A 19,881-nucleotide genomic window follows, 5' to 3' on the forward strand; every position below is an offset into this window, starting at 1 on the left:
TTATATAAACACGTTTCAAATGTTGGTAATGTCACTTATAGAAGAGGTTCCAAACCTGTGGTTCGCGGCCGCTACCGGTCCGTAGGTCAACTGGTACCGGGTCGCACCGGAAATAATAATGTTTTGGAACTGATTTAGTTTATCTTTTAACTTGATATTTGTTTTTTTGTAGTATTTGTAGTGAGGAAGGATGGTGCGGCTTCAGTTGAGAGCAGTCACTGTCAGTGACACACGCGTTGTTCTGTCCCTCTTTGAAATCTGGCTCACACCATGTCTGTAAATTGTACTTTCTTTGTAAGAATGTTGTCATTCATGATAATGTGCCCCCAAATTTGTTTGCTTGTCACAAAAAACTTGTGACTGTGGATAACATGATAGCTCATGTTAGATCTTATTTTCAGCATGTTAGCATTTAGCTTGTTAGCATTTTCATTGAGCCAGATATTTCCCTTTAGTATATGTTAGCAAATGCAAAGGTTCTGCATCGTTAAGTACTCATTTGCATCTAACTGACGTTTTGTATTGAATTCAGTTATGATTGATTTAATCAATCTAATTTGTGGACATTTTTTACATGTACTTCTTCTAAATGGGACTTACCTGAGAAGTGAGCAATGTATAACCTATGTTAGGTGTGTAGTTAATGGTGAGCTCATATTTTATGTGCACTTTATATCCCCCCCATATTAATAAACTCAAGCAAAGAACTAGAAGGTTAATGATTTTATTAAAAGAGTATGACAGAATTTAAAGCTGTCAACTGTAACAAATAAAGAACATATTCAGTACAAAACAAGTGCTGTACTTATGACAGTGATACTTGGAAGTTCAAGATCCCCAAAAATTCTACAATCTGGTGTCTGACATAAATTTGAGCTAATAAAAACGTCTCCGTTGTTTTTGTGAAACAAAACATATTGGAATTTGGATTAAAAAAAAATCTTATTTATTGATGAATTGAAAAAATAACTGAAAAATGTGCAGCTGAAACATGTAATTGGAATCGGCATCAGCCTATCTCACTAATCGATGATCGGAATTTGTAGCATCAATCCCCAATCAGGATGCCCCAACTACTTAAATTATTGTTTGTGGAGCTAATAAATCATCCTTTAATTATTATAAGAGTTTGCCTTGACTAATTAATCTCAACTCTCAACCAAATCAACATTAGGTTAAACTTCAAGGTACCACTGTACATGCAAACAGCCTTCCAGACAAAGCAGCCATAAAAATGCAGAACACATGCAATCACAGCATCATTACGCTCCCAAAGCAAAAATAGAAGGAAAAAAAGAAAATAAACCCAGCACACGCAAAAGTAGATGATTGGCATTCACGAAATGGTTGCAGCTTTGCGAATTCAGATTATTAGATGTATGTTAATATCAGCATCAGTGTCAATCCCGAATTGCAAAATTTGGTATCTTACACATGGACCAACAAAGGCCTGTTTAATACATCAACTTTTCCTTTTTCTCCGAGATTTTTTTCCCAAGCACTTTCCAAATACTCATCAACCCTAACTATTCGATTTGTTAACGGTCACATAGCCAGAATCGTTTTTAGGTGGTGACTCTATGCGGATTCTATTTTTTGCTAAATTCAGATCTCGTGGAGAGGGTGGTAACAGTTGTATGACTGTGATGAGTAGTGGACAAGGGTGAAGGGGTGCCTAAATCCAAACTGCTCCTTCTGGAATTTCGGCGCGAACCGCTTCTAGAGCCGGTGATGGATCCTGGGGCAGACGCATAATTGTAAGGGCTGCTTATTCCTTTGGAGGACACGGACGAAGCCGGTAACATTCTCAGCCCAGTGCTCTCCTCCACAAGACAGTTATCTAGCGCCTCCTTATAAGAGATCTTCAGTTTGCTCTTGGGGCATGTTAAGATCTTGTTGTGGTGTCTGACGTCTTGGAGTTTCATGGCCGTGCTGCCATCGATCCAGCCCATTTTCAAAGCATCTGCTGCGCTTCGTCTACAGCCCAGTTCCGGGTCATAAAGTCCTCCTGTCACAAATTGGAACTCCATAAACCTCTGGCCTGCCTCGTAAGGTAGCCACATTTCCCTAACTGCTTCAGCGGCAGACATTTTCTTGCCCGTTTTGACATCCTCAAAGCCAATGAAGGCTTTCTGAGCAGGCTTGAGTTTGGCAGCCATCTCCTCATTGATGATACCTTGGCGGGAAGCTTCTTGGACGCTGAGACGACGCCCGTTTTCTGGATTTATGATTCCCCCGGTGCATGCTTGTGCCTCCAGCAATCTCTGGGCAGTAATGGTATCGACAAGGCCACAATTTAGAGCCTCCATAACTGATATCTTGTCTAAAGTCTCCGTATCAAATATGGCCCCCACAGGATCCTTTTCACCAACACTTTCAACGGGGGACGTCAGTAAGATAGAAGCACTCGATATTTGGAGACCTGAGCCTTGGGAGCCACTGCCGGTTGCAAAGCTTTGCTCTTGGATGGTAGAAGGTATCGTTGTCGAGGTCTTGGTGATGGAAGATTTTGATATTATTGTTGATGACGATGACGAATGTGACTCTGAAGTTGGAAATGAAGCCCGTGATGTGGAAGTTCCTGCTGGCGATCCTAGGGTCTTTTCAGTAATGATATCTGCAAACTGCGTCAAGGTGATGATACGTGAGCGATACTGATCAAGAACCGACTGATCGATGACTCTCTTTTTGATCAGTTCATTGATGTCATACTCTCGACCTGTTTTCTTGTCAATGATCATAACGCGTTTGGAACCATCTGCTTCAGTGATAGTGATCTCTTCCCACTCACATTCCTGCTGAGAAAGTTCCAGGTAAGTGCTATGGTCAATATAGCCTTTATTAAAGGCTTCATGGATAGTCATCTCTTTATTAGTTTGCGGATCCACAATTATTATCCTCCTCTTCCTCAATCTGTTTTTCATAGTTGCCTCTTGCTTTTCCTTGTCCACAATCGGCAAAAGAAGTAGGCCAGTCTTCTTATCAGTAATGCAACGTTTCTTAAGCTCCAGGTATGTTACCTTTTCGTCTGTGTTAGGATCAAAGAAGTCCTTACTGGCAACAGTCTGATCGGTCACAATCTTCTTCATTTCCTCATCTAAGTAGCCTTTCCTGTAGGCCACATCTATATCCATCCGATGGCTGTGTTCGGGATCAATAATGCCGCCGCTGGCAATCTGGGCCTCTAGCAGACGGGTGCCCTGTTCTTTCAGAACTAGACCCCTCTTGATTGCCTGGAAAAGTGAGATGACCTTTTCCGTACCGGGTAGTTTGTAACCTGTCACAGCTCTTTCTGCTGATAGCAGAGTGTCCAGACATTCTGGCCCGAACAGTCCTTGGTTATAAGCGTCACTGACAGTGAGGTGAGTATTGTTCACCGGATCGACAATAAAACCCGAGGCAACTTGGGCCTCCAGAAGTTCTAGAGCAGTCTGAGGTTTCAAGTGACCTGCTTTCATGGCATCATAAAATGTCATCACCCTATCAGTGGCTTCGTCAAATAGTCCTGCTATGCAGGTGGACCTGCCCAAATAGGAACGCAGACGATACTCAATGTCCTGACTGGTTAATCTCCCTCCTTTTAAGTCTTCGATATCAGATGGCTCCAGCAGGTTGGCATGTACTAGATCTATGACGGGGACCTGACACCGAAGCCCTTGAACTGTCGTTTGTTTTTTCGGTTCTGGGAGGAGCAAAGAGCCTGTGTCCGTTCTGCATCTTTTCTTCAGAGAGAGATAGCTAACTGGCAGTTGGGTTTCTGGATCCAGATAGCATTCAAGGTACTGACTGAGAGCCTTGTATAAGTCTGCATCTATCAGATCCCGATCCATGGCAATGTCTCGAGGAAGATATACACTGAGGGTAGGGTCCAAAATACCTCCTGCACACTCTTGAGCCTGAAGTATGCGAAGAGCTGTGTCTCTGTCAATCAGTCCCCTTTTCATAGCCTGCCCAGTCGATAAGAGCAGGGACGTGTTTGGGTCTCTGTAACCAATGGCGGCAGCTTCAGCGGCAAACAATTTTGATTCGTCCTCCTTAGAGACTACACCTCTCGCACATGCTTCCTTAACGGTCAATTTCTGATTAGTCTGTGGGTTAATGATGTGTCCTGTGGCTGCCTGGGCTTCAAGTAACAAGTCTGCACTATCTGGGGAAATGATACCTTGTTTCTTAGCCTGAGTAAAGGACATTTTTTTTAGCGGTCCTGCTGCAACCCCAGCAATTGAACCAGTCCCTTTGAGGAAAACCTGCTTTTCCATAGCGACCCCAGGCACAGTTTTCTCCCCCGTGACTAATTGATTTAATGTCACTTTGTCCAGGACTCCGCAGTCAAACAATTGTTGCGCTGTTACTGTCTTGCGGACACCGTCAAAGATCAATTTGGAGGGATCCAATTTTTCTGAAATTGGCAAAAGTTGCAGACCACTGTGAGACTCTGTCTTGCATCTTTGTTTCAAAGCTCCATAACTCACATCAAGTTCAGGTTCTGGATTAAGGTAGTATGTAGGACTCTGATTCAGAGCATTGCGGAGGTCTTCATCTAACAAATTGCGCTTGATCGCTGTTTCTTTTGGGAGGAATACACTGAGATTGGGGTCAAGTATGCCTCCCACACACTCTTGGGCCTGCAAGAAGCGTAAACCAGTTTTCCAATCAATTAGTCCTTTTTTCATCGCCTCATAGACAGACAACAGCTTGGAAGAAGTTGGATCTTTATAGCCAATAGCAGCGGCTTCTGCGGTCAATAATTTTTCCCTGTCCTTGATATCAACTATTCCTCTGGCGCAAGCCTCGTCTACTGTTAGCTTCTGATAGGTATTGGGGTCAATTATATGGCCTGTGGCAGCCTGGGCTTCCAGAAGCAAGTCTGCAGTCTCTGAGGATAAGAGACATTGTTGTTTAGCTTCTGACAATGAAACCTTTCCCTGATTCTCAGCTTGAACGCCTGCAATCGGCCCAGTTCCCTTCAGATAGACGACCTTTTCTGCAGACACTTCAGAGACTGTCTTCTTCCCTTTCAGCAACTGGTCGAATGTAGGCTTATCCAGCACGCCGCACTCAAACAACTGCTTCGCCGAAACTGGCTTGCGGACCCCATCGAACATCAGTTTGGAAGGATCTTTTCTCTCCACAATTGGCAAAATGATCAAACCAGTGTTGAACTCTGTTTTGCATTTTCTCTTTAAAGCATCGTAGCTGACGTCGAACTCTGTATCTGGGTCAATGTAACACTCTGGAGCTTGATTTAGAGCCCTACAAAGCTCTTGATCCAAAAGGTTGCGATTCAGAGCTATGTCTTTGGGGAAGAACACACTTAGATTAGGATCTAAAATCCCCCCAGAAGAGTCTTGGGCTTGCAAGAGACGTAGTCCCGTTTTCCTATCAATTAGTCCTTTGTTCATGGCTTCAAAGACTGAAATAGGTTGAGCTGTGCGAGGATCCCGATAGCCTAAAGCGGCAGATTCTGCTGCCAAGAGCCGATCTCGATCTCTTATGTCCACTAGTCCTCTGGTACATGCCTCCTCTACTGTGAACTTCTGATTGGTCCCGGGATCGATAATGTGGCCGGTCGCTGCCTGGGCGTCAAGCAGTAAATCTGCAATATGCGGCTGCATCAGCAACTGTTTTTTGGCTTCCGATAAAGACACAGTCCCTAAAGATCCCTTGGCTACACCAGCAATTGGTCCCGTCCCCTTTAAAAATACTTTCTTTTCTTCTGACAACTGTGGGACAGTTTTTTGGCCCTTTGTTAATTGGTTGAATGAATGTTTATCCAAGATCCCACAATCATGCAGCTGCTGTGCTGTGACTGGTTTACGAACACCATCAAAAGTTAATTTGGATGGGTCTTTCCGTTCAGTGACTGGCAACAGTAGCAGACCAGTGTGAGCCTCTGTTTTGCATCTTTTCTTCAAATCTCCATAGCTGACACCCTGGTCAGAGTCTGGGTCAAGGTAACACTTGGGATCCTGCGTCAGAGCATAACCAATGTTTTCATCCAAAATACCACGACTGATAGCTGTGACTTTGGGAAGGAACACACTGAGGTTTGGATCCAGTATGCCTCCAACGCACTCCTGGGCCTGCAGTAAACGCAGACCAATTTTCTTGTCAATCATTCCCTTTTTCAAGGCCCTGTACACTGAAAGTGGCTTGACTGCACTGGGGTCCTTGTAGCCAATGGCAGCAGCTTGTGCTGTTAAAAGTCTGTCTTGATCTCTTGGGTCTACCACTCCGGCGGCGAGCGCCTCCTCGACCGTTAGCTTTTGATTAGTTGTGGGATCAATGATGTGGCCTGTGGCTGCTTGAGCATCCAGTAGCAGGTCAACAACATCTGTTGATAGAAGACCCTCTTTCTTTGCTTCAGTGAGGCTTAGTTTACAGGGACATCCGGAAAAAAAACTGCCACCCTGCGTATTTTCAATGATCACCCCTGCTATTGGGCCCGTTCCTTTTAGACTAACTTTGATATCAGTAGCCGCATCAGGGACAGTCTTTTGCCCTCTAATGAGCTGGTTGAAAGTTGGTCTATCTAAAATACCGCAGTCAACCAACTGGGCTGCTGTAACAGGTTTTCGCACACCGTCAAAAATGACAGTGGAGGGATCCAAGGTTGGAGGATCTCTGGATTTCTTTAACTCGTCCTGCATAGTTTGTCTTACGATAGTCAACTCTGTAAGTTCTTTCTGGAGGACTTCCAGCTTTCCTTTGTATGTATTTTCAAGAGCAGCAAGCTCCCTCAGAAGCCTCTCTATCTCCCTTTTCAAACTCGTATTTTCCCTTTCCAAACGTTCCTTGTCGGTATCATACTTGTTAATGAGACCCTGCTTATTTTCATATTGTTCTTTCCAGTAACTTAAATCTCTCTTCACCCTCTCATTCTCATCCTGTAGCCGTTGCTTATTTTGAAGCTCTGACTCGAGAGACAACTTAATGCGTCGGAGTTCCTCTTCCAGCCTCTGGAGCTGATCTTTGTCGGTCCCTGACAACTTGAGCTTCATCAGTAGCGCATCTCTCTCTTTTGCAGTTTCGCTGTACTGCGACTGCAGTGATAGCATCGTGCTTGATGTCTGTGGAAAATGGTGGGATAAACAAAAGGAAATTAGTCAGTTCAGGCAGGTTTTAGAATAGTCACAAGGTGAATTTACACACAGTTCGTAATCAACAACATTAACAAATTGATCCAAAGAAAAAAGATCCAAGAGTATAATTATTACAAACTCACAAACTAGGCCCAAACCCATTTTGCTTTGTTATATCAAGTCGTATTTTACATACAGTAATTGGGTAACTCAGTAACTCATAAAATCAAATAATTAGATGCTAATTCTAACAATTATGTTATATCAGTTCCATAAATGTCACACATTACTCTTTTGAAATTTTAATTGCATACAACCAAAACAAACGTTTTGATCGCAAAAGCCACATGTGTCAAGCTCAGGTCCTCAAGGGCCGCAGTCCTTCGTGTTTTCCAGGTTCCTCTCCCCAAAACACCTGTATCAACTCATTTGAACAAGATGTGTTTGGAAGGGAAGCATCGGAAACGTGCAAGATACCGGCCCTCGAGGACTGGACTTTGACATCTATGTTATAAGGGAACAATTGGGTTCTGGGCAAAGGAAATATGAGCAAAAATGAGAAATTGTGCACACTACGGTCTTTTTGAAGCGTGAGAGAGACAACAGTGTGGGGTGGTCAACTAGAATCAGATAAACTTTAACGTCAAGTCATGCACTTCATTTGAACATACAAACAACGTCTGATTACCTAAGTCTGAATGGTGAGTAAAAGAAAAATGAATTTGTTATTTGTTATGTGTTGTAGTTGTGTTATTTATTTTTATTTTACCAATTCAGAAGAAAGATCGCCTAAGGCGCTTTTCATATGATCAAGGTCCAGGAATGCAAAATGATCATTCTTGACAAATACATTTTTGTTTTACTACTAGCGACATATAGATATTTCATTTTTCGCCTTGGAGCCACCATTCAAACTTTGGGGAAATCAGATGCAAATCGAGGAGCAACAAGAGAAGATGACTTTGAGGTTCATGCAGGCAATCAAGAATTTGTCTACTGACAGTTATGACTACTTGATTTTTCCATATGAATTAGATCATCTGGAAAGATGGGAGAAGTCTGGGGTTAGGGTTCAGACTTCCAAGTACCTCGGTAGCCTGAATTAGCATTTTCTCAGTCTCCAGTTTGAGCTTGTCCCTCTCCAAGGAGAGCTCTGAGACAAGGCTGTGGTAGTCAACGTTGCTGCGCTCGCTGGCCTGCAGCTGTAGCTCCAGGGCCGTCATTTGGTAGGACACTTCATCATCACGGTCCTCCGTGGCTCTCAAAAGTTCCGCTTTATCATGTCGTGTGGTCCTAAGCTCCTCCTCCAAACTCAGTTTTTCTTTGGTCAAGGTTTCGGTCTTCTCCTTCAGAGTTTGAATTTCAGCATAGTTCTCGTTTAGCGCTTTACTCTTCTCCTCTAGAGTTCTGTACAGACCCTCATTGCTTTGGTTCACTTCTTGAACTTTTGCTTGCTCCTGCAACAATTGCTGCTGCAGGACCTTTAGCTCCGTACTCATTTGTTCTAGCTGCTCCGTGGACCTCCTGTTTTTTTCCAAGCTTCTTTCCAGCTCCTCCTGAATCAGGAGGCACTTGTTTCCGCCTCTCATTTCAGAGGCATTGACTTGCTCTTGGTTCTGATGTAAAGTGTTCATGGTGCAGTAGTATTCTCTCATGGCCATTGTGGTCTTTTCAAAGTCTGTTTCAATCTGCCTTCTTCTCAACACTTCCTCTTGGTTAACCTTCCTAAGGTCAGCCAACTGAATTTCCAGGCCGTCTCGAACGGCTTGAATGTCCTTTAAGCGGCCCTGCAACCGATTCAGGTTTTCTTCTCCTCTGCTCCGATCCCTCTTCTCCCTCTCCATCTCCAAGCGTACGTTCTGAAGCTCTGCCTCACACTCCATTCGCCGGGCCACGGCCGTTGCTGAACTAGCTAGCTTTTTTTGAAGCTCAGCCAAGGTCTGTTCAAGAACACCTTTCCCTTCCTCTGTCGTTTTTCTCCTTCGCACCTCTTCCTCCAAGCTGTGAGTGACGTAGGCCAACTGTTCAGTCTTCTTCTGGAGCTCCTGTTTAAGTTCCGCCAGGTTCTCCTTGTACATATCGGTTTCCTCTTCCCGCTGCTGGACCAAAACCACAATCTGATTTTCCAGTTCCCTTCTCATTTGCTGCTCTTCTGTGATCACCGAGCTCTGTCGATGAGCATCTTCCTCTGCCTTCCTCTTGAGGTCTTCCGCCTTCTTGTGGGACATCTTCAGCCTCCTGAGCTCATCCTCCATAACCCTCCCCTCTGCTTGCAGCCTGTCATAGCTCAGTTGAAGCTGAGCGGTCTCTTCCTCCTTTTGGGCTGAGATCCGTTGAATTGTGCTGTGACTGACATGGATCTGGGATTCATAGTCAAGCTTTAAGTTAGTGATCTTTGCATTGCATTGACTTCTTACCTTTGAAATCTCCCTCTGCAGGTCCGCCCCCTTTGACGTTTCCTCCTCTAGCTGCCGCCGCAGCTTTTGAATCTCATGTTCTTGATTGGCCATGGTCTTTTCCACTTCCACTTTGGACCAGCTGACACTTTCTAACTCTGTATGTCTTTTCTTAAGGACAGACTCATATTCCTCCTGTTGTTGGGTGTAGCGCTCCTCCGCCAATTTCCTCTTCCTCTTTTCTTCCTCTAACAAGTAGTTGAGACGCGTCACCTGATCGGCGAGGTCCGCCAGCTGGTTGTGAGTGTCATCCAGGCTGTCTTTTGCAGCATTGCACTGCAGAGCAGTGGTTCGTTTGATCTCCTCCATTGACAGCAGCTTTTCCTGGGACTGGGACAGCTCCAGTCTATAGCGGGCGACGGCATCTTCCAGTGATTTGTTCTTGGCGTTGCGATCCTCCATCGCTTCCTTCAACATGCGAAGCTCTTCCTCTAACAGGTCGATCCGAGTGCTTCGTATCTGGAACAGAGGCGGAGTCAGTTTATTTGCTACAGTTTCAGAATACAACAATATTTGTCATTCAAAATCACATTGCACAACTTTAGCTTATTGACAGAACATATTCCAAACTTCAGTACCTTAAGATCCTCCATGGTTTTGAGGAGCTCTCCCATGAATTTCAAATAGTCATCAGACAAAGTTAGCAACTCCATGTAACGGGTCTGCAGTTGAGTCGCCTAAGAGAAGCAGAACTCTGTGATTACTCTGAGGGTTCCAACAAATCTTATCACTTATATTGAATATGCTTAAGATTTAACAGCCTTTTTTTAATGGGTTGTGGAGTTGGAACTCTACACTTTACCTCCTGAATAAGATCCACGGATGGCGATCTCAGCATTGTTCTCTTGATAGGGATGTTGAGCAATGTCTCTAAACCAGAGGTGTAACAGGCTAGGTCTGTTTCATAATCCTGTAAAACATTACCACGTATTTCAAACCATAGATCCTCCCGTATGGTAATTGAGACTGGATTTACACTTCCTGTCATGTGTTGCGTTGAATCTGTTGCTCTCAAAATGGGATCAGGCCTCGAGGCGAAATTATTTTCAACAGTTTTCAAAGGTTCGTAGACCAATCAATGCATTCTATTTTTATTCCTTTGTCATGTTTTACAATCAGCTGATATGAAATGATAATCAGGAATCATATAGGGAAGAGTGTTCAGAATACTGAAATGTGATTTATGTCCCAGCTTTCAACAATGTAGCACTTGGTAATATATGATTGATATCAGTCCATAGATTCTGCAACTTTTCACACACTAATTGCTCTCAATAATGAGTAAAATCATTGTTTTATTGCATTTATGTGATGCTACGGTGAAAAGATACATTTTTACAAACATATCAGTGAAACGGGCCCAACCTCCCTATTTTTGCATAAATAAAGACACATCTGTCTACACCCCTTTAATGGAGACAGTAGTCTCAATCAATATAGTCAGTAATGAGCAAACCGTGAAATGTTGACCTTACCTTGATGGAAGTCACACAGGTGTCATTGTCTTTCAGCACACTTTCTAATGTATCCCTTTTGGCTTTAATTTCTGCATTCATGGCCTTGATAACATAAATACAATGATGTCAGATGTCTGAACAGGATGTCAGAACAAACGCGGCGTGTGCACGAGGTCCCAATGACAAATACAGTTGCGATGAAAAACCTTCTGATTATTGATGTGGTCCTTCAGCGCTTGAACATTGTGGATGTTGGTCGCCTGTAGGACGTCTTGCTTTTTGCGAGCGGCATCGATCCAGTCACTCAGCGAAGAGCTGGACTGCTTGTAGAGCTCCAGTTGAGGCAGGTACCCTTGCAAGTCTTTCAGTCTGTAACGAAGAAATTAATATAAGACAAATGATTCGTAATCGCTTCTCACGGGGTCCCGGTAGCTCGTACCTGGTATCTATCTGCACCTTGATGCGTCTCCAGCGGTCTGACAGGAGGTCCACTTGCTCAGTGCATTTAGACAGCATCATGTTACACTTGTAGAAGGGCCCACCCAGCTGGTCATGCCACAGCTTTGCTTTGGCAAGTTCTGCCTCCATGGCGGCCACAACATCACTTTTGCCATCCAGCTCATCCCGAATATTCTACACACAACATGAAAAATACCCACAGCATGAGAAACACGGGCAAGGGAATCGAATTAGACCTAAAACAGTGCGCTGTGTCGTCCGCGTTCGATTTAATAAACATTGGAATTCTGGCGTTGCAAGACATATTTTATTCAGCGACCCCAGAAGATGGGTCATGTCATGTCATCTGTTGGATTTCTGGCTCGTTTGACGGATAAAAAGCGCCATTACTGATTCCGATTATCGGTGGCGAAGGAGGCGGGTAACCGATATTTGGTGGCAATATTCTTCGTAGCAGCTTTTGCCTATGCTATTTATGTTGAGGTTAGGGACCATGTTTTTGCACAATCGCACAGAAAAAGGCCTTTACTAAAACGGTCCCGCACAAATTTGTGTCCAATGTCTGTATACTGACTTTAGCACAGTGCGACGCGTGAGAGCACTTTCTACTGTACTGTACCTGAAGAGTCCTCAAGTAGTCCGTGACATCTCCCACCAACAGAGAAGTGGTCTCCTTCTCTGTCAATCTGGCCTCATGAACTTTAATAATATCTTCAGCACGGGCCATACTTTCCAGCATGTCCCTCAGAGCCTGGAACCTGAGAACACACACACACAGAAAAAAATGCATCCCCTAGCATCTACCAGGATATCGTAACGAATGAATTGAAAACTTACCAGAGGAGATATTTTTCCAAGTTAGTCTCCAGACTGCTAAGCCGTTGCCCGATGAGTTCGAGCTCACTGCGGAGCAATTGGGCTTTATCGGGATCATTCATGCTCTCCAGCTCCTTTTTAATATTCTCCAGCAGTGTGATGTACTCTTCTTTTATTGTGTTGACGTCAAGCTCTGCGCGCTTTAATATCAAGAAAGAAAAGACGTGGAACCAGCGTGCAGTTATGATGACAGTTGAGGGGCTTTTTTCTCGCTTTTACCTCCAAGTGCGCGATTATGAGGCCGCAGTCTTTGGGGCCGTCATCTCCCAAGCAAGTGTGAACTTGCTGACTCAGCAAGCCCTCGGCGGCCTCCAGCCTCAATCTGAGCGCGTGCACCTCGCTTAAACTATGAGACGACGCCACCGTCTTCTTTTTCACCGGCTCCGCCTTGACGACTTTCACCACCTCCCGCTTGACTTTTTTCACCTCTGTTCTCTGCCGCTCTTCCTCCAGCTTTCTGGGGTCTTCGTCGGCAGCCGTCGTCATAATAATCAGTTGTTGCTGCGCCTGCTGGGCTTCTGTATGAAATCGTGGCTTCAGATTTAAAGAAGAAGCTAATTTTGAGTTTGCAAGTATGGGTTTTCTGGCCAACTCACGGTAAGCGGGCAGCTGCACCAGGAGCGTTCCGTAGTGGGCCTGTGCCGCGTTAAACTGGCTCTCCATGCCCCTCTTGTCGTGATCGGCAAACATCTGCGAACCTTGGCAACTCACTTTGAACTCTTCGTAATGGGTCTCCAGGCTCCTGATGTACTGAGCGTACTCCTCGGGACTCATCCGCGCCAGCTAGGAAGAACAATACGACACCAAGCGCCGTTACGCAAAGTAAAGGATCCATCGGATAATAAAGCCTTGCACCACTTATATACAAAGCCAATTTACATTTATGCAGTATACTGTATACCCTACTTAAAAGCCATTTCGTTTTTTTTCTAAAATCAACAGTGCACCCTGCAATCTTGGATGGATATCATATTTGCAGGCCGTCATCTTCAATCCATATTCCTTTCTATTACATTCTCATCCGCATCTATTGGCGAAAACGCCTTCCGGAATGGAACCGGAACTACTTCGTGCAGGTGTGGTGACAATAAAGAGAGCTCGTATCCTCGTAGCCCCGATGAAAACGTGCAATTTCAATGTATGCTCAGGAGACATTATTCATCACCTACCATGGAAACGCTGAGCGAGTTGATGCGGTGGATATCCATAAGGCAGTACTGCCAGGCAATGAGACTCTTCACATTAATGTACAACTGGTTCCAGAAAGCCATGAGGGACTCATAGTACTGCTCGTTTCTGTCGAAAGGAAAGGAAGAGCAGGGATGGGTAAGCTTTGGGTATACATAGTACGTACTGTTTGAAGTGAGCGGGACTTACGTGGTCGCCAGATTGATGCTGAGAGGGTTTGGAGGAGGGAGGATCAAGCACACAGACGGTATGACCATGTCCAGACCCCCCGGCCCCGTCACCTCCCACTTGCTGCGCTGACTGTTGTCCTTCAAGATGCCCTCGTCGCCCTTACAGATCACCTTCTGCGCGAGCAAAAACAACGGCCGCGCAAAAACTATTTGAAAAAAAAATAGACAAGGATTGATTGATAGTCAAGTGCGAAAAGTTGACCTGGTCTTGTTTGAAGTCACACAGGGCTTTGACAATCACAGGTCTGCTGCTCTTCTCCTCCGGGTTTCTGGATTTCAGTCTGACGATGCTTTTGGACTTGTTCACAAGATTCTGAACTTGTCTCTTGTGATCCCTCAACGTCTCTCGTTCCCTCTTCGGATACAACGACAAATAGGCGTGTTTTTCTAGCCCGTGCAGTCGGTAGGATTCCCGCTGACGTCTTTTCATGCCAACGGCACTCAATGTTCAATGCGATATGGAAACCTTTGTTTAGATTTGCTACCTGCTATAGGGAGGAAACAAATTTCGGTATGTGATTTTTCTTTTTGCCAAGATGTGGCATGGCATCTCCCTCAAAAAAATCCCCTAAATCGTAGACTTTGAGCTCCAGTCTTTGAGGGCCAGTATCTTGCCGGTTTTTGATGCGTCTGGCTCAAACACGCCTGATTCAAATGATTACTGTAGTATCATTTTCAGAGCTTGCTGACAAGCTAATCATTTGAATTAGGCGTTTCGGGGAGAGAAACCTGGAAAACATGCAGGATACCGGCTCTCAAGGACTGGAGTTTGACACCTATGCCCTAAATGATCTGCCACAAAAATGCTACTTGCAAGTGTGATAAGTACTGTCAATTTATGATTAACTTATAAAGTAATAACTTGAGACGATATTAAGGTATATTTTTTTTTCCAGTCATCTGTTATGTCTGTAAAAAGCCATACCTCCAATCCCTTAAGCATCTCCAGCAGGTTTTCCAGTGACGTGTTCTTGTCGCAAATGAACTTCTTCCGAATGGATTCTTGTTGTCCCTGCAGGTTTCTGTAGGTCTCATTGGCCTCCTTGAAGAACTTGAATGAAACGTCCAATGTTTTAATGAAGTACTTTTTGTACGAGATGGCTCATCGAAGAGTTTGGACAGTTACCTGGTTGTAAGCCGCATTCTCCTTCAGATGCACATCGATGCATTTTGTAATTTGAAGGAGCCAGCTCCATTGAGTCTGCAACGTGTCCCTGTATGCCTTGAGAAGAAAATGTGGACAATGGATGCAAATACTGTCCAGGTGACGCAGATGTAGGCATGGGCCAATAACCGGGTTGACGGTTTACCACTATGATGTAAAGTTGAGGATTCCACAACAGCTAATACTGTCTTTTGTGTGCGCGCGTGTGTGTTATTGCTTGAAGTTGTCACCGCATCAGAATGTGATATCAGCCCACGCCTACGCAGATGAATAGTCTCATGGATTTTCTGGGACGTGACGAACCTCGATCTTGTCCGCGGCGGGGTGGTTGTTCTTGAGCAGGGCGTCGGCCCGCACCTTCAGTTTATTCAGGTGTTTCTCCTTCTCCTCGAGAGCGCTCATCAGTTTCTATCAAATGCAAAAACTTCACACGCTACTCGAACCCGCCGCGCTTCATCAAAGGCATTTTTGCTCTGATGCTAATGTTCTTTATCGTCGCTTTACGATGCAGGTGTCTTGATGCTAACCGAATAGCTTTCCTGCTTGCGCGGGATGTACTGCTCCAAGTTCTTTTCACCCCAGTCGAAGATGAGCTCCTCTTCTTCCTTGTCGTTGACCCACATGATCTCTTTGGAGAGTTCTTGAATGATCTGCTGCAGGTCTCCCAGCTGTTGCATCCGAGCAAATGACATTTGCTGCGGACAGATTGCCGAGATTCAAAAGCGAGCTCAAGAGCAAGCGATTGTATTGTTTTGAAGGCTGCCATCTTGTTGAACCTGTAGACTGTCCCATTCCTGGTCCAAAGCATGAAGATTTCCTTTGTCTCCTTTCTTAACCTGAGGGACAAAACTCAAATATGAGTTTGATACGACGCAGTTGAAAAAGAATGTGTCCGTTTTAAATGGCATTTTTCGTCCCGATTTTGATTGTGGAAGGACTTGGAAGGCCTCAAAAGTAATTGCGATTCATCTAACAAGGTGTTTGGCTTTGCGAATATCAGCCATCTTTCGAATCGGAGCAAAAAAAAAATTAAAAAATGAGGAGACGCTTCAACCCACCAAGTCACTCCTGGCTCGGTCCACTTCCGGGCTGTTCTGGATGGAGTTGTGAAACCTCTGGTGGCTGATAAGATTCTTCTCTATGCCGGCCGGATCTTCTCCCCAGAATGCCGTTTCGATCAGACGCTGAGGGAAAGGGGGGAAAAAAAACCTCGCCATCAGCATAGTGTACATGTGCGCAACTATTAGTTTTGCTAAAGCCACAGACGGAGACACCAGATCAGGCGACCAGGCGAGCGCGCGCACCTTCTGCTGCGCGATCCAGGCCACGGCGTCGTGGTAGCTCCTGGACGGCTCCTCCCAAGAACCGGCGCTCGCCTTGGCGCTCCTCCTCCTCTGCAAAGAGCCCGTCATGGCCAAGTGGACCCCCTTCAGCTGATCGTTACACATCTCCCAACTGAGGATGGGTGACAGACGGATTCTTAGTCATTCCTTCAAAAACGCTTTTCCCTTCAGCGGGCTTACGTCCTGACGACGTTGTCGCTTGGCTGTCCCATCTGTCTGAGGTCCATGGCGTAGCTCTTCAGCTGGTCAATGGTCTCTTTGGCCCTCACCATGTAGTGCTCGGCCTCAGCCATGTTACCCCCCTGAAACAAAACACGGAAAATAATCAATGAAAATAATCAGGACGATCTCATCATGACAGAAACTGTAGAAATCACGCTGAGAAGAAAAATAGCAACATTAATGAGGACAAATATTTTCACTCCTACGTACTCAGGAAATTGTCATCTATGATATCTCCGCTAGATGGCACTAAATCCCGCACACTAATACTTAACTACCTTTCTTTGACAAAGCATTTTTGAATGATCTTGCTTGTAAGTGTTTTAATTTCTTATGTGGATGACATTTTTGAAAAGAATTTCTTAAGCAACACCTTTTGCATTTAGCTTTTTAAACAACAGCACTAAACGTTTTCCTTGAAAAAAACCTCAACTCATTTAATACGCCCAATGATTTTGTGACAAAATATTTTCATTACAAAAAGGTCTTATAGTGAACTCAAGAACAGGGTTAGTTATTTTTTTCAGAATTCTTTAACAAATGGAAAGAAAACGAAATAATTAATCGTACACAAGAACTAGATTAATAGCAAGTTGTTGTGAGGTCCGAATTTGACTGCAACTGTGTGGATACTTCGAAAGGATACCAAATTTATTTGAAAAAGTAAATATTTTGTCTATGATCGATTTATTTTTACAATTAAAATTAATACCTTTAAAAGCACATTTAGCCTCTTGAAATCACGTAAGACTCAGCTAACGACCGATCACGGCTCACCAGTTTTCTAGGTTTGGTGATTGGTTGTTACCAATGGTTGTTACCGATTGGTTGTGATATCATTTTCAGTTGACAGCATTGTGAAAATGCGGCTTTAAAGTAGTTCAAAAAAATTGATTGGTTATCAAATTAATGGATTAATTATGGATGTTTGATACGAGTTTTTCACATCGATACCAGTATGAGTACTCAATTCTTGAACAGTCGCTGATACGAGACCAAGTACCGATACCACAAGTAGCTTCGATGCATAAAATTTACAGACCAAAACCAGTGCGAGTACTCAATTCTTGACTAGTCACGATACGATACAAAGCACCGACAGCACAAATATCTTTGATACATTAAATTTACTGGGGAAAAAGGCAGATAATTTTAAAGACAATGTCATATTGTTAATATGCATTAACCGATGCAATTTGTGTTTTTGTTTTTTTCCACCAAATGAAATTGATGAGGCAATTATGTAGAATGACAAAGCAGGTTTATTCAAATTGGATGATCGTGACGCCCTCTGTCCACAGTGCGTGCGGCAGAAGCCAAAAAGGAAGCGGAAAGTAAATATTGACTCACGGACTGCAGCGCAAATTCGGCTCTCCTCAGGTCTTCTTGGCACTGGGCTTGGAGGGACACGGCCCTCTGGTGGATGTCGCCCAGGCCACTGCGGAGCGTAGCACAGTCAGGCAGACGGCCATTTTCCTTGCTATGTTTTTTTTTTTATTAATGTTCATTAGAGAAAGTTGCCATCAAATTGTTGCGTACAATCATTTAACGATAATTGAATGATAATCGCGGGTGTGGTTTGTAGTGTTGCAAAACTTCATTGCACGTTACATAATGAGAAGCGTGTCTGTAGAAGCATCCAGTACTCCACCGAAATGAGGGAACTATCATGCAGGAAACGGCGCCGCCGCAGCCACGAGCTAGCATCAACTTACAATAATAACCATTGTTTAAAAGGTGAAGTGTGCTCATATGTTTAAATCAAGAAATGGAGTATGAAAAGGAAATTCCGGGGATACAGGAGATTCCAACAGGGTTTCTGCACTCATCTGCACATCTAATGGATGGTGTTTGATGCCTAGACAGGAACAGTGCGGTTATCTTTTCAAATTAAGAGCAAATCGATTGGAGCATGAAGCAACCTCTTTCTAAATTGTGATTTTGTGACTCCTTTGCAAAATGTTTCATGCTTTTATTTTGTTACGTTTAACACAGATGTGCATTGTCACACGTGAAGCAATTTCCCAGCAAGGCTGATACTGATTAAGGCATTGCTATTGATCATCTTTTTTCTTTCCCAAAAAGTTAGAAATAAACATCTTTGATATATATACTGTATGTATATATATATATATATATATATATATATATATATATATATATATATATATATATATATATATATATATATATATATATATATATATATATATATATATATATATATATATATATATGCTTTTTTTTAAGGCTAGTTAGATGGTTTGAGAAGCGTACCTGATGGCACCTCCCGTGGTGGCTGCCATTTTTCCTATGGTGTCCACCGCCATCCCCCCTCCGGATGACTTGGGCAAGGAATTGTATCCGTCCATGAATTGGTCGTATCCGTTACCCCCTCCTTGCACGAATTCGGTGCGGGTGAATCGGAAGGACCCCCCCGCGGCCGGCTCCCCCCTGCGGCTCAAGCTCATGTTGAGCGCGCTCTGAGAACCCAACTGACTCATGGCGGCGGCGCGGATTCGTCCCTCTGCCTACACCTGCCTGCTGCTCCTGGTCTCGCTGGAGCAGACTGCACCCATGCTCCAGGTGGCTTGGGTTTTTTTTTTTTTTTTTTTTTTTCCCCTCACTGGCCACACCTTCTGCCCAACCTGCTGAGGCAAAACGTCTATCACTCCTCGTGCCCCTCCCAAGTCTGCCCGCAGCACTTTGTTTTGTTTTTTTCATTTCAGTCTAGTCTAGATCAGCGCTTCTTTTTAGTCTTGTACCCCTTGTCAAATACTGTTTTTCTTTTCAGCCAAGTACGCCCTAAAAATGCTTATAAATCAGCTCTTTCTGATTTATTCAACTTTATAAGTACATTTGTAGTGATATCTCAAGGGCAATTTTACTTAGCAACCTCCAATTGGAGAAGCAACTCTGAAAGCTAACTCGTGTAGCATGTATATCAAATCCTGCAGTATTATTATTATTACTTTTATATATTATTTGTATTCTAATTCCTGGCTCGCTTGGCGGACAATTGCATCATTAACGATTGTGCTGTCTCTTTAACACTGTTGAATTAATAAAAATAACTACTTACTCTGACGATTATGTGATTGATTCAAAATGCGTTTCAGTAATTGAGACACAATATAGACTGATGGTGCATTCTTTTTGAAGCTTGTTTTGTGCGGTGCGCACGCTCGCTGCACAACGCACTAGCCTGCAGCCAGTGGGCGGAGCCCTCACGAAAACAAGTTGGGCAACAAGACATCAAAGTGTCGCAGCTTTTCGTGGTGGACAAGCGGATAGCAAGTTAGCGATTATGACTAATTGTCAATCACTCGATAAATCGGTTTCAACACAATATAAAATCTGAGAATTTGGCCGATTTCAGTCACTACTATTTCATTTTATTAGT

General features: G+C 43.9%; 1 protein-coding gene across 2 annotated transcripts; it reads right to left on the minus strand.

Annotated features, from left to right (window-relative positions):
* Positions 1 to 708: 708 nt before the first annotated feature.
* On the minus strand, positions 709 to 19,033 carry dspb (desmoplakin b). 2 transcript variants are annotated; one of them, XM_088424909.1, is made up of 24 exons: positions 18,756 to 19,033; positions 17,829 to 17,916; positions 16,437 to 16,558; positions 16,218 to 16,368; positions 15,972 to 16,097; positions 15,690 to 15,749; positions 15,441 to 15,608; positions 15,217 to 15,321; positions 14,875 to 14,970; positions 14,674 to 14,799; positions 13,951 to 14,103; positions 13,708 to 13,862; positions 13,500 to 13,626; positions 12,927 to 13,113; positions 12,550 to 12,848; positions 12,292 to 12,470; positions 12,074 to 12,212; positions 11,435 to 11,628; positions 11,202 to 11,364; positions 11,014 to 11,097; positions 10,341 to 10,448; positions 10,117 to 10,215; positions 9,500 to 9,997; positions 709 to 7,070 (listed from the first exon to the last, which is right to left on the minus strand). In XM_088424909.1, the coding sequence occupies exons 1-24, from the start codon at positions 18,980 to 18,982 to the stop codon at positions 1,590 to 1,592; spliced, it is 9,135 nt and encodes a 3,044-aa protein (XP_088281035.1). In that variant the 5' UTR covers positions 18,983 to 19,033; the 3' UTR covers positions 709 to 1,589. The 2 variants fall into 2 exon arrangements, with proteins under 2 accessions (XP_088281035.1, XP_088281033.1); XM_088424907.1 differs by having other exon boundaries at positions 8,171 to 9,997.
* Between the last annotated feature and the right edge of the window lie 848 nt (positions 19,034 to 19,881).

Source organism: Hippichthys cyanospilos, chromosome 10 (assembly GCF_059441005.1).
Source record: "Hippichthys cyanospilos isolate Australia breed blue-spotted pipefish chromosome 10, RoL_Hcya_1.0, whole genome shotgun sequence".
Classification (NCBI taxonomy): domain Eukaryota; kingdom Metazoa; phylum Chordata; class Actinopteri; order Syngnathiformes; family Syngnathidae; genus Hippichthys; species Hippichthys cyanospilos.